This window comes from Schistocerca serialis, chromosome 2 (assembly GCF_023864345.2).
Source record: "Schistocerca serialis cubense isolate TAMUIC-IGC-003099 chromosome 2, iqSchSeri2.2, whole genome shotgun sequence".
Lineage (NCBI taxonomy): Eukaryota > Metazoa > Arthropoda > Insecta > Orthoptera > Acrididae > Schistocerca > Schistocerca serialis.
The window spans coordinates 49,008,801-49,021,857 of NC_064639.1; the positions used below are offsets into that span (position 1 = coordinate 49,008,801).

The 13,057-nt window shown below is 37.5% G+C and overlaps 1 protein-coding gene across 1 annotated transcript in view; it reads right to left on the reverse strand.

Annotated features, from left to right (window-relative positions):
- The window catches only part of LOC126455442 (Down syndrome cell adhesion molecule-like protein Dscam2), a 259,474-nt gene that overhangs the window by 79,088 nt on the left and 167,329 nt on the right, over nt 1-13,057 (reverse strand). The window contains exon 13 of the mRNA XM_050091192.1: nt 2,159-2,257. Coding sequence (XP_049947149.1) covers nt 2,159-2,257 — 99 coding nt within the window. The remainder of the gene's footprint in view (nt 1-2,158; nt 2,258-13,057) is intronic.

The following is a 13,057-nucleotide window of genomic DNA, read 5'->3' on the forward strand; positions in this document are numbered from 1 at the left end:
GGCTGCAAAATCTGCGTAGAGTTGTCATTATTAACATACATCCAACCCTGCATGAAATAACTGCAAAAATCAATGTGGGATGTACGATAAATGTATCTGTTAGGACAGTGCAGCAAAATTTGGCATTAATGGACTGTGACAGCAGATGATCAATGTGAGTACCTTTGCTAATAGTACGAGTTTGCCTGAGCTCCTGACCTATCGGCTGGACCCTATGCAACTGCTCAGATGAGTCACAATTTCATTTGGTATGGGCTGATGCTAGGGTTCAAGTGTAGTGCAGACAAGGTGAAGTCATGGACCCAAGTTGACAACAAGGCACTGTTTAAGCGGGTGGTGGCTCCATAATGGTGTGGACTCTGTTTACATGGAATGAACTGGGTCTTCTGGGCCAACTAAACTACCATCGACTGGAAATTGTTATGTTTGACTACTTGGAGACAATCTGCAGCCATTCATTGACTTCATGTTCTGAAACAATGGTGGAATTTCTATGGGTGACAATGCGCCATCTCATAAGCCTCAATTTTTTTAGATTGGATTGAACATTTTGGACACTCCGAGCAAAAGATTTGGTCAGTCAGATCAACCCATGAATCGAATCCCATTGAACATTTATGGGGCTGAATCAAGACATAAGTTTGTGCACAAAATCCTGCATAGGCAGCACTTTCACAATGGCGGACAGCTGTAGAAGTAGCATGGCTGTATATTTCTGCTGGGGACTTTCAATGACTTATTAAGTCCATGCTATGTTGAGTTGCTGCACTATGCTGGACAAAAGGAGCCCTTCATGTTATTGGCAGATATCCCATGACTTTTGTCACATCAGTGTATAAATCCTAACATACTAACATAGTTTTTTTCTCACAGACTCAATGTTCATCTATACACAGTGCATATGTTTATTGTGGACCATCTCAGACATTTGATGATTGTCTCTCTCACAATGGCAATGCTATATACCCCCTGCCACTTTAACAGGACATTCCACCTTCTTTTTAAGAATCTACCCTGTAGGTCTGGAAGCTGTAACCCATCGTTGAGATCATATTGTGATTGAGAGCTGTGTAATTAAAATGAAGATGAAACATCTGCCATGTTGAATCAACACTTATGATGAAGGAATTATATGTGAATGTGCAACACTCTATAGTCCACTTTCTGTTGCTACTGAATTGGCAATCAGTCCCGACATGAATTACATACATGCTATCTCCATCCCACCACTGACAATAGTGCGCTGGCCAATCTAAAAAAAACACTGTTTCCTGTAGGTCATTCTGTAGAAACATGTCTCATTATTTGTAAATTATAGGAGCAAATAATTCTTTTGTTACAATTTTGAATTTAACTGTAGCAACATTTTTAGGTGTAATTTAGTTTGGTGCAACTTGTGACACCTCTCACCATCACTCTCCCTTTATGTTCATTTACCACTTTGTTTTGATATTTTCAGTATAACTCATCAGCGCTATAGTAAGTGTTCTTTATTCTGCAACTTCTTACAACACATCTTTTAACTGTAACATCTTTACCAAAGTTGTATGCTTTGTAAAAAATTAGTGGTCTATGTTTTCATAAGTAAAGAGCAGTGTAGTACTTATCATAACTTATCCAATATGTAACATGTCTTTTTCTCTGCTTTAAGTTTCTTAGTTGTGTGTCATAGAAAAAATTATCATTGCAGAAACTAGTTATAAGTACTTGGATAGATAAACAATCTACTCACTAAGCAGCAGCAGGACAACACACATATAAGAAAACATTTTACTTATGCAGTAAGCAGCCAGTGGCTCCTTCTTCTAGCAGAAAGTGTGAAAGGAAGGAAGAGGAGTGAATGGAAAGGAACAGGAGAGGTTTAGGAAAAGGGGTAGAGTTTGGAAAAGTCCCCAGAACCCAGTGTCAGAGTTTCTTTCTGTTCACCCCTCTTTCTTCCCCTGCATCCCTTCTGCTGGAAGAAGGAGCTACCGGCCCCAAAAGCTTGTTTAAGTGAAACCTTTTTTTATATGTGTGTTGTCCTGCTGCTACTTGGTGAGTAGATCTTTTTTATCTTTTCAGTTACATTACATTGTTAAAAACTGACTATTTGCATTGTTGTCATTATATGTACTGCTAGTTTAGACACATTTTAATAAATTTGTGTGATTATACTTACCTTGAATAACGTTATTAATTGCCAAAGAGATGTTCCACTGAAGCAGAATGCTTGAAATGCTTGCGGAAGTAACTTGCAGATCACCTGGTGTGGGAGGAACTGAGAAAAACACATCATGCTTACTGACAGCTTCCCATGTAAAGATCCTTATGACAAATATTAGAGATTGTAATTGTGAAGCAAGAATATATTATGGAAAGAGAGAAATTTGAATCTTTAGTTTGATTACAAACAATTGATTCATTATTCACATAACTTGTACAATGTCTAACAATTCAGATTTTCTCATATTACACACACTTTGTCTGAAAGCTATTAGCTTGAGAGCAAATAACTGATTCTTTCTATTACAGCAAATACTTTGTGAGCCACCTCCTGACATGATGATTGCATTCACATTCTTTCAGAGAGTGGTTCTTTCCTGAGCTTTCCTGTACATTATGGTTCCTTTTTCGTCAGATTATCACAAAGATCAACTATTAAATAAAGTTTCAAAAAAATAGTGATGAGTATGAATTACCATTTTTCTGGGGATTCAGGGAGTTTGAGAAAGCCTTAGACTCAAATTCAACATAATCTGCAGTAACAGTTTTTGAGAAAAACAGGCACTGATTCAATCTACATTAGCACACTAAAAATATAGATATGATTACTATCACTTGCAACAGACATTTATCAGAATAGTATTAAATTCAAAATTGAAAAAGGAATTGGACAAGGAAAGTCAATGTCACCAAAACCATTCTCAGTAACGCTACAGGAAGTTTTTGGTTCCCTGAACTGGGAAGTTGAAGATGCCAATTGATTTAATTGAATATGCCTGAACCTTCATCTTGCTGAAGACTGCTCCTGCTGGGAAAACTTAATGGAAAGAATTGAAAAAACAAGTTTGAATGTAGACATGAAAATCAATTATAACAATAATAAAATAATTTATAACCAACATAGCAGAGGGCACAAATAGAATGCCCCAAGAGGCAGTAGTATTTACTTGCAATTGGGCACCACCTGTACATCTGTCAAAGTACTGTGTAATTACCAATTGACTCTTTCAATACAAAAGCATTCATAGAAATGAAACATAATCTTCCAGTTAAAATTCAGCCTTTGTCAGATCCAAAATGACAATAATTTATATCATCATAGAAGGCTTACCTCTAAGCAACATAGATTTGCTGAAGCAGCTATGCTTCGAACAGAAATATGATGTCACATGTATCCAAGAAACACACAAAGACAACTGTAACTGTGCTCCAGGATCCTTAGTTTGTCTCTCATTGCTGAAAGGTCCCATCAACAGTGCAGGATTTCAATGTTTGAACAACTGGATGTTAAGATAATATTCACTGATGTCTAGAGAAGGAAACAACTTAGAGAGTAACACTAGAGAACTTTATGATTGAGTATTTCGCCTTTATACAAACCTCCAGGTAACAAATTTGATTTTGATGAGCTTGAGAACTTTCATACAGGAAAAATTAAGTTCTTAATTGAAGATTTCTGCAGTAATAATATTGTATGGGGTTATAATGATGATAACAAAAACTGTGAAAATGTTCTCCATTAGGCAGGCACTTATAAGTTAACACTATTTCATAACAACAAAAAACCTGCATTGTTAAACTGTTGCAGATACATGTGTGGCTACAATCCTGACCTTTTTTTTTTGTTGCTGATAACACTGCTGAACAATGCGCAAAGTCCATATGGATGCACACCCATCCCAAATACCCAACATCAGGCAATAATATGTGCACGTATGTTGGCAATAAGACCACAGGTAGTACCACTCCATCTAAGGTTAACTTCTTAAAGGCTAATTGGGAGAAACTGAAAGTCATAGAAGATAATCGAAGTAGTCCCTACAACTGAGTCCATGATTAAATTGCAGAAATTGTACAGAAAACACCCATGGATGACTATTTCTTGAATCAGCTATGTATATGAACTTATCCCAAGCACAATGCAATAGCTTAATACGTATCTTAAACCTTTCATGGAAACAACTGTAGCTGCAAACACCTTAACAACTTTATCAGTAAAGTCAAAAGAGAGCAGTGGGTAGAACTTATTAAAGAACTAGAGATATCCAGAAGAATGGGGGGGGGGGGCAGAAGATATATAGAGACTGCTGAAGAGATTAAATAATGATCTGGCTAAGAGATATGTATGAGCAACATTTCTGATGATCAGATAGCTATTACCATGCTTAAAATGGTAAATGAGAGTCATACACATAAGTCTCCAACTAAAATATTCAGGTCTCTGGAAGAGGAACTGAGTCACCTTTCTCAACCATTTGTCCAAGAAAAACTGGAGAGAGCAATACCAGTGCCAAAATTGGTAAAGCTGCTGGCTTACATTATACAATAGTCAAACAAATAAAACATTTTGGTCCAAAAACTAGCTCCTATGTTTCTTCAACAATTGTCTCAATTATGCAAGTTTCATGTAGCTGCCTTTCTGAAACCAGGCAAGCAAGTTGACAAACCAAGCAGTTACAGACTAATGGCTCTTCTATTTCATATCTGCAAGACTTTTGAACAAATGAACCATAACAGACTCTTAGAAGCAGTTGAAACCCTCTTAATCCCACAGCAAGCTGGATTTAGACTGGGTAAGGACACTAAAGCACAAGTATTAAATCTAACCCAGCATACTGAAATGGCTTTGAGACAAGAAAGGTCACTGGAATAACATTTATTGACCTAACAGCACCTTATGACACAATAAACCATCAAACACACCTTCAAAAAATGCATGGAATAACTAAAGCTTACCATTTTACAAAAATGATTCAAGATCATCACAGTCAGTGGAGGGTCAAAAAGAAGAGGTTACCATAGGGCAATGTTTTGACTCATCTGTTATTTAATATTTATACCAATGATCAACCCCTGCATAATAACAAATGAAGGTTCATCCATGCTGATAAGCTTGCCCTCTCTTCTCACAGTGAGACCTTTAAACAGTTGAAAATAAATCTTAAAACTGCTTTGGAGGAGTGAGATAAATACTAGTGTAAGAATCTATTAAAGCCAAATCCAAGCAAAACATAAGTGTTCATGTTGCATCTGAGTAACATATGTCCTCAGAAATCTATGCGTGACTTGGAGATGAGTGCGGCTGGAACACAGTTTCTCACTCACACATCATGGGTCACTACTAACCACACATTGACCTTCAAACTTCAGTGTCTTAATGAAAAACAAAAATTATCTGCAAGAAACAATATACTGCATTAAATTGTGTGATAATCCTGTGGTGCAGCAGCAAAAACAGTTAAAATTACAGCTTCAGCTTTGTGCCCCACAGCAGATGAATATGCGAGTCCTGTTAGGTACTTTTAAGATCTGCACTGGTGTGACACTGCTGCTACATTACACTTTTGGCATGGGGACTTCATTGGCCAATGATGGTTTAATAATAAACAGAGAATCAAACCTCGTGAAAGGAAACAACTCAGCTTGTGAGTCAATCTATGAAAAAGCAGAAAGTCTTAATCCTCGTAGAGATATGCACGTGGTTAACTCAGCACACAGCTGGCACCAGCAGCTGTTGACTGAGCTCTCAGCAACAACGCTTGGGATGATACAGAAGGTGCAGTCTGCAGTAGTTGAACTCTGTGTAACCACTACCCTGTTCGGCTTACTGACCCACACAGGTAAACACCTGCGTCAGCGGGTCTGCCCATATGGTGGACAACATGCACCATCTACAATAAGTTTCTGCACTATTCCACAGCACCATTCACACCACCTTATCTGGCTCCATTGGGGTGTCTGGTGGCAGGGATACTGCAGATACAATTCTGGCTATGTTAAACAAGAGGATATCACTCTCAATGAGTCATGTAGGCTTATTACTGGATGTCTGAATCCTACACATAGGATAAACTGTACCATTTAGCTAGAATTTTCACTCCAATTGTCTGATTGAGGTAGCTGTATGCAGAGAAAGGTATACAATATCAGCCTTTGATAAACAGCCATCATACAGCAATCATCCTGCTCCTTAAAAACTGACATCCAGAAAAAGTTTCATAAGGGCATCAGATAACACTGGCCAAAAGATGTGTTATCAATAATCTATGAAGAAGATGATGTCTCAACAACACTGGATAAATCCTTTGGAAATACAGCTGCTGGTTTTTCTGATGAATGTCCCTTGTGGAAAACTGAATAAGTTCAGACAGGGTTTGCAAGGTCAAAAAACAATTTCCAGGAATGAGGTTATTTCGTATCATCAGCCCTTTGTACTTGAGGAGTTCAACAAACTATGGAGCACTTACAGCAATGTAGACAGCGTCCTACAAGAAGTGTCATTGTTGATTTGATGTCTGCAAGCTCTAAAGGCACAGTGATTGCTATAAACTGGGCTAAAGTTGCTTAGATAGTCATCATCAGCTTTTAATTTGATGTATTCTTCAAAGTTAAAATTTGCAATACTTTATAAGAGATCATAACTGGAGTACAACAAACCATACCAGTGAAGACTATGTCCTGTAAGATGTACCACTGTATCAAATTTTAAATTAGCAATTAGTCTACAAGTGCTATTTCTACATCTATGGCCACATTCTGTGAAACACTGTAAAGTACATGGCACAGTGTATTTTCCACTGTAACAATTATTAAGGCTTCTCCCTAAAAAGCATGGGAAGAATGACAGTTTAAATTCCTCAGAGGGCACTGTAATTAACCTAGTCTTGTCCTCATGAACCCTACAGGAATGATACATAGGGGGTAAGTATATTCATGGAGTCATCATTTAAGCTTCTTGAAACTTTGGAATTAGGCTTTCGCAGGATACTTTCCATCGAAACCTGTGACCATTCGTGTTGCCCTTCTCTGTATAAATTCGATATCCCCTTTACTCCTATTTGCTACCATCCCCCTGAGTGATTTGTAAGTCTTCTCCTTTTTAGACTCACTACATTTCTCTAGCACTGTGCCAATAAACCAATGCGATCATATCATTTCACATCTCTACAAAGTGTTGTATTCGTATTTGTATGTATCTTGTATGTTGAAGTTTGATGCTTTAGACATAAATAAATAAATACCTACATACCAAAACTGAACTGTAGTGATTATAACATTTTAGGCAAGGTACTGATCATTTCAATACGGTGTCTGGTCAGCTGTCACCCAACGTGAATCAGGTTGTTTATCAACATTTTCCTTGATCAGTTGGCAGCATATAAAATTCATATTTTGAATACTCTCATTGCCTATACTTGCACAATATCATAATATTTGACTTATGTTCTTACTGTTAACAAAGAAAAGAAATGTTTTTAGCAAACTATAATTATGACCAAGTTTACCGTATGCAAATATTCAAAACTAATATACTGCAAAGCAATTTAAATATGAACAGTATCCAATATACTTTGATAATGGCCACAACTTCCTAATGAAACCTAAAAAGACACATTAGATTTTCAGGATATTAATGAAATGTAATGTAATTTAATGAAATAAATAAATTATGAATTTACTTATTTACAAAAAGTAACTACCTTCTTTGAATTTATAGCTCATCAAGAAGTTTAGGAGACTGAATATGCAGAATGCATTTTATATCTTGTCAAACTTGCTGGATTATGTTGTTTTTGAAATACTAAATTGTGTAATTGTATTATTCAGAATTTGTAAAACTGTTGACACGACAAATCTGTTGGGATTTTTAAACTGTTAATATAATACCAACACTTAATAGATCATGTTTAGACAAAAAAAAACTTTAAAATGTGAATTTAAGATGTAAGGGGTGACCAAACAATTTGTTTTTGGAGGCCATGCAGACCAGAATCAAACAAAACTGCCATGAGCATTGAGGAAAATATCACACCAATGCACCTGGTTGAATTTACCGTTTGTTAAAACACAGTGTTCTGCTGCATCAAGAAGTCGATAACTGCCTGCTGCACATCCTAGTCCAACAGGAGTCAACAACCCTTAAAGGCCTTTCTTAGGGGACCAAAGGGGCTGTAATTACATGGGGGAGAGATCAGATCTATAGGGTGGGTGCTTGAGTGTCTCCCACTTGAGTAAATGATGATGCTGGCCTTCCAGATCGACCTGCATCTTGTGTCAAATCACGACCAGCACAGAATTTAGCACACTATTCCCCAATGGTGGTTTATGAAAGACATGCTGTCCAGCAGTGTTTTTTTCTTGCCAGCCAAGGGAAGAATAACAGCACACTAGTCATGTCTGGACACACATGGTAATAACGTTGCCATTGTCAAAATTTCTGCATTTACTGCATGCACATCAAAAAGACATAAATCCCACACTAATCTGTTGCCTACATGTTGGAGCTTATATACCCCCAACAGAGTCATGCTGTGTTCCACGAATGCTGCAGAAAAGCCCTCAGATGGAAACTTTTCAATCACCCCTTATAATTAATGGTCATTACATAAATACAGAACAAGATATGAAAATCATCAGCATCTGTTCTATTTTTATCATAAACACCATTTTCTATTAGTTTTCTGCATAAGTAGACTAAAATGTAATTACTCATTTGATCTTTGCGGTAAGTCCACCATATTGGAAGCTTTTTTTACTAAGTGAGAGGTGGTTTCTTTATGTTAACAGAAGCACATGTGCTTCTGTAGATCCTGTCTATGTCAAAGAATTGTGCATGTGGGGTGTCTGTTGTGAAAGGCATTGATACATTGAGTCAAACTGAGTATGCTTGTAAAATTAAATATAAATCATTAAATAATTATATGGCCATTGTTATTATTTTTAATATCGTAAGAACCCCATATAACAGAACTGAAGAAAACAGAATATGATCCTGGAGCAATGAACTATCCAGTTTTGACATCTACAAGAGCACTGTTACTCAAGATAAATAAATCGTATTAAAATCACTTGGTTTTCTCTGCAAATTTGGATTCTGTTGTGCTAACCTCACATGTAGTATGACAGCTCTTGCTGATTTCATTTGAGATTTTTGAACACCATTTCAAGATTAACAATGAACTTGTAGGATGACTTGATGATTTCTATTATTTAGCGCAGTTGGAGCCCATGACAGGATGGTCAGCAAAAGAAATAAATAGACCACTAACATTTGGTAAACTGAAATGAGTTTGAAAAACTAAGCTTACAATGTTCCTGGAAAAGAAAGTAATTGGAACACCAAGAAAGATTCATATGACTGCACTTAACTACATACTACATAATGTACATGATAGTACACAGCACTGTACATGACATCTGACTGCAGGTTTAGTGTGGAGTGAAGCTACCAGCCATTTCAGTCAAATGTTGTTGATGTAGTGATCTTAAATTAGAAAGACCTGGGATATAACAATCTACACAATTTGTATGCAAGTCCACAAATCTTCAACAGTGTTTTCTTGAGGATTGTAAGGAAATAGGTTGATGATCAGTCATACCCCACATGTTTAAGGAGCAATATGTCCACTGTATGAGGTCTGTTCAAAAAATTCTGTAACTTCAAAAAATTCTGGAACATTCATAATTTCGCACCAATGGTGTGTTGGAGCAAAATGCTGTTGGCATCCCTGCACATACCTATGTTTAATGTGTAGCTACCAGAAGTTTCACTGTTGTATCTCTGTTAGTTATCATTCAGTGTTTTAATGAGTAGAATGTTGTGTCACGAAATTTGCGAGTTTCAAGATGGCAGAGTTAGAGGAGCAATGCATCTGCATTAAATTCTGCATGAAACTTATGAAAGCCTTTACTGAGACACACAATGTGCTGTAGGAAACCTATGGGTGTTTAATCCATACTTGATATTATGAATGGTTCACATGGTTTACAAATGGCCAGATGAAAGTCAAAGATGACCCTTGTTCAGGACACCCTTCAACAGGTACTGATGACACTCATTTTACCGCAAAATTTTCCCCATGGTTCATGAGACAGGGCTAGAAAGACCTTCACCCTGCAATCTGTGAAGAGCTTTCGTATCGTGCACATAAGAACAAGATGTTCTTTAAGAAAACCAGAACTCAAGTTGAAAACCCCACTGAAAGGATGAAGATTTGCAACGATGGATGAGATAAAAGAAAATTTGAAGACAGTGCTTCATGTGATCCACCAACAGGCATACAAAAACTGCTTCCAGAAGTGGAAATGGTGTTGAGAGCAGTGTATCAACTATGGAGGCGAGCATTTCGAAGGGGACAATGTATAATAATTGAAAGCTAAGTGTAGAAAAAATTTTTGTACGAAGTTCCAGAATTTTTTGAACAGACCTCGAATGTGAGAATTGGAGAAAAAAAGACTTAGCTTCTTGGAGTTACATTTTTCAGACGTTCCTTACTAAACTTATTGTGGCAAAATGTCAACATCCTACAGGAACCCATGTTTTAAAGATTCTGGGCTGTGCCCTTCGCCCCTAATGGAGCATCAGAGTATTGGGCAGGTAAATTGTGTACCTTTATCTCAAGCAGCAGAATTGCATTATTAGCTACTCCAAGTATGTATTATAATTTGTTGGTACTCCAAGATCTTCACTATTTTGAGGATTATAAAGAGACACTACAGTGTTAATCAATGGCACGCTAGTGTAGAAGGTGACACCAATTGAGCTAAGTATAAATCTGTGCACTTCACACATTTCTTTACATATTCACTTCTATATACATGCCAACTTCAACCTTTTTGAAAACTTTCAGACACAAGTGTTGTGTTTAACATATTTCACGGCATATTGAGAGCTACAGTTTTGTATTCAGAAAATTTCGTCAGCAATACATGTTCAAGACATCAACTCATCTTACAGCAGTGTACTTAATTATGTGATTACTACAATATTTCCACTTTTTCTTCTCATTTACCTGATTCTTCTAAGTAAGTGTTTGACATTTTATGTCATTTGAATTCAACTGCTGCAGGTTAGTATTGTGCTTTGTACTTACTGTAACTGTGGTATGTTTCATTTAGTCTCCCCTTATACAATAGTGCATATTGACAACATTTGTCTTCATCAACATTGTTACCAATTGTTACACAACTCTGTTACTGAATATAACTACAAAAAAAGTGCAACATACAGTTATCATTAAGGATTGTGTGAAATTTATGCCAGGTTTTTCTCTTGTTACAGTATATTGATAATTTTTACTTATGGACCGTCTGACAGCAACTGAATAAAACACAATTTTAGTGCCATGTGCGTTTCGCCTTTATTTTCTGCAAGGCATCATCAGTGGCAGGTTGCGTGGACAATTTCTTACATATTACGCTCCTGTTGCATTTTTGGTGTTGTTCTTCTTCTTATGAACTCCAATTTGCAGTTTTTCCCACATTCCACAGCACTATGCACTGAACGCTTGTTTTAATGCAATGTTTTGGTTTCTGTTCTGTTTTGCTTTCTGTTCTGTTTTGGTTTTCTCTGGTTATTTACACAAACCAAATCATTGGGTGTTCTTTGTCCCAAGTGTTAGAAAGAAGTTGCAATCCATGTAGCACTACGGATCCTGAAATTAAAACAATCCCAGTGAGGCTAATTTAAAGTTATTTTATTTAGTGTTCAGATAAAACCTGCACTAGTCAAAATGCAGCCACTTGGGCGTAGGATGAGTTGGTTGCTTTTCACAAGCAGCTGAAAATTCCTCTAGCTGCTTTCAAGCAAGTGGCTGCTGCTTCATATTGGTGTGTTGAGCGAGCTGCCGAGGATTGTGTACCAGAGCTATCAAAGATATTTCAAGTCCTACCTTCTTCAAGGTGACGTGTCCTCTGCAGTGTATAAATAATCTATCAGTGTATTTCCACTTGACTGTGAGTGATGTGCTGATGGCAGGTCTAGTGGCTCTGTATGGGGGAGGCAGGGACCAGGGTGTAACCAACAAGTTCAAGGTACTGTCTGCAACAGAAACTTAAAAAGAGCCAGTGAAACACATTTCACCTATTGAGAAGCCTGTCGTGTCCTGTGCCATGAAAAGGCAAGCACAAATGTGCAGAGGTCTGTTAATCAAAAGTAGTTGAAATTTACAGTGAATAATGGTATGCCCTAAGAAAAAACTGAAGCATGGAGTGAGAAGGTTAAACATTTGCACTCATTGTGCATGAATGGAAGCCAAATTGAACTTGTTGAAGAGACTGCTCCAGCAGCCATTGGGGACCAGGGTGCCATCAACTTCAGATTGTAGTGCCCATTGAAGCAAGTGATGCCAGTCATCTTGGTTCTGAAGTAATACTTTAACAATGTAAGTAAAAGATAGATTGCTACCCACCTGATATGGTGAGTTGCAGACATGCACAATAAAAAGACCCTTGATGCTTACACACTACCTTTTGGCCAAAACCCTATTCAGAAAAGGAAACATACACACACTCATTCACACAGGCAAGCACATCTCACACACACGAGACCACAATCTCTGACACCTCGAACCAGAATGCAACTGTCATGTAGAATGGAAGCACCAATATGGAGAAGGCAGGGAAGGGATAGCAGGGTACAGATGGGGGGGACAGAAGAATGCTGTCTGGTAATTGAGATGCTGTGGGTTGGTTAGTTGGTTGGTTGTTAGAGGTTTAAGGGACCAAACAGCAAGGTCATCAGTCTCTGTTTCAAATGTGGTCCATTCCGCTAGTGTGACATCTCAGAAAAGTCAGAACAATAAAAGGGGAAAGGCTAAAAATGTAAAAGGGCTGTCATGTTGTCAATGGTAAAAACAAAATGAGGGAAGTCAGCAAGAGAACGAACCCAACGCTATGCTGAAGCAGCAGAGGTAAGACCACCTGCGACTTAAAAGGTGCAACCGCTAGAATGTAGAAATACGTATGGGAAAAGAAGACTACCCAATCCTAAAAAAAAGATAAAAACAGAGTAAAAGGGGAAGAAAAGAGGATACCAGAGAGAGATTAAAAACCTTAAAACTGAGAATAAAAACCA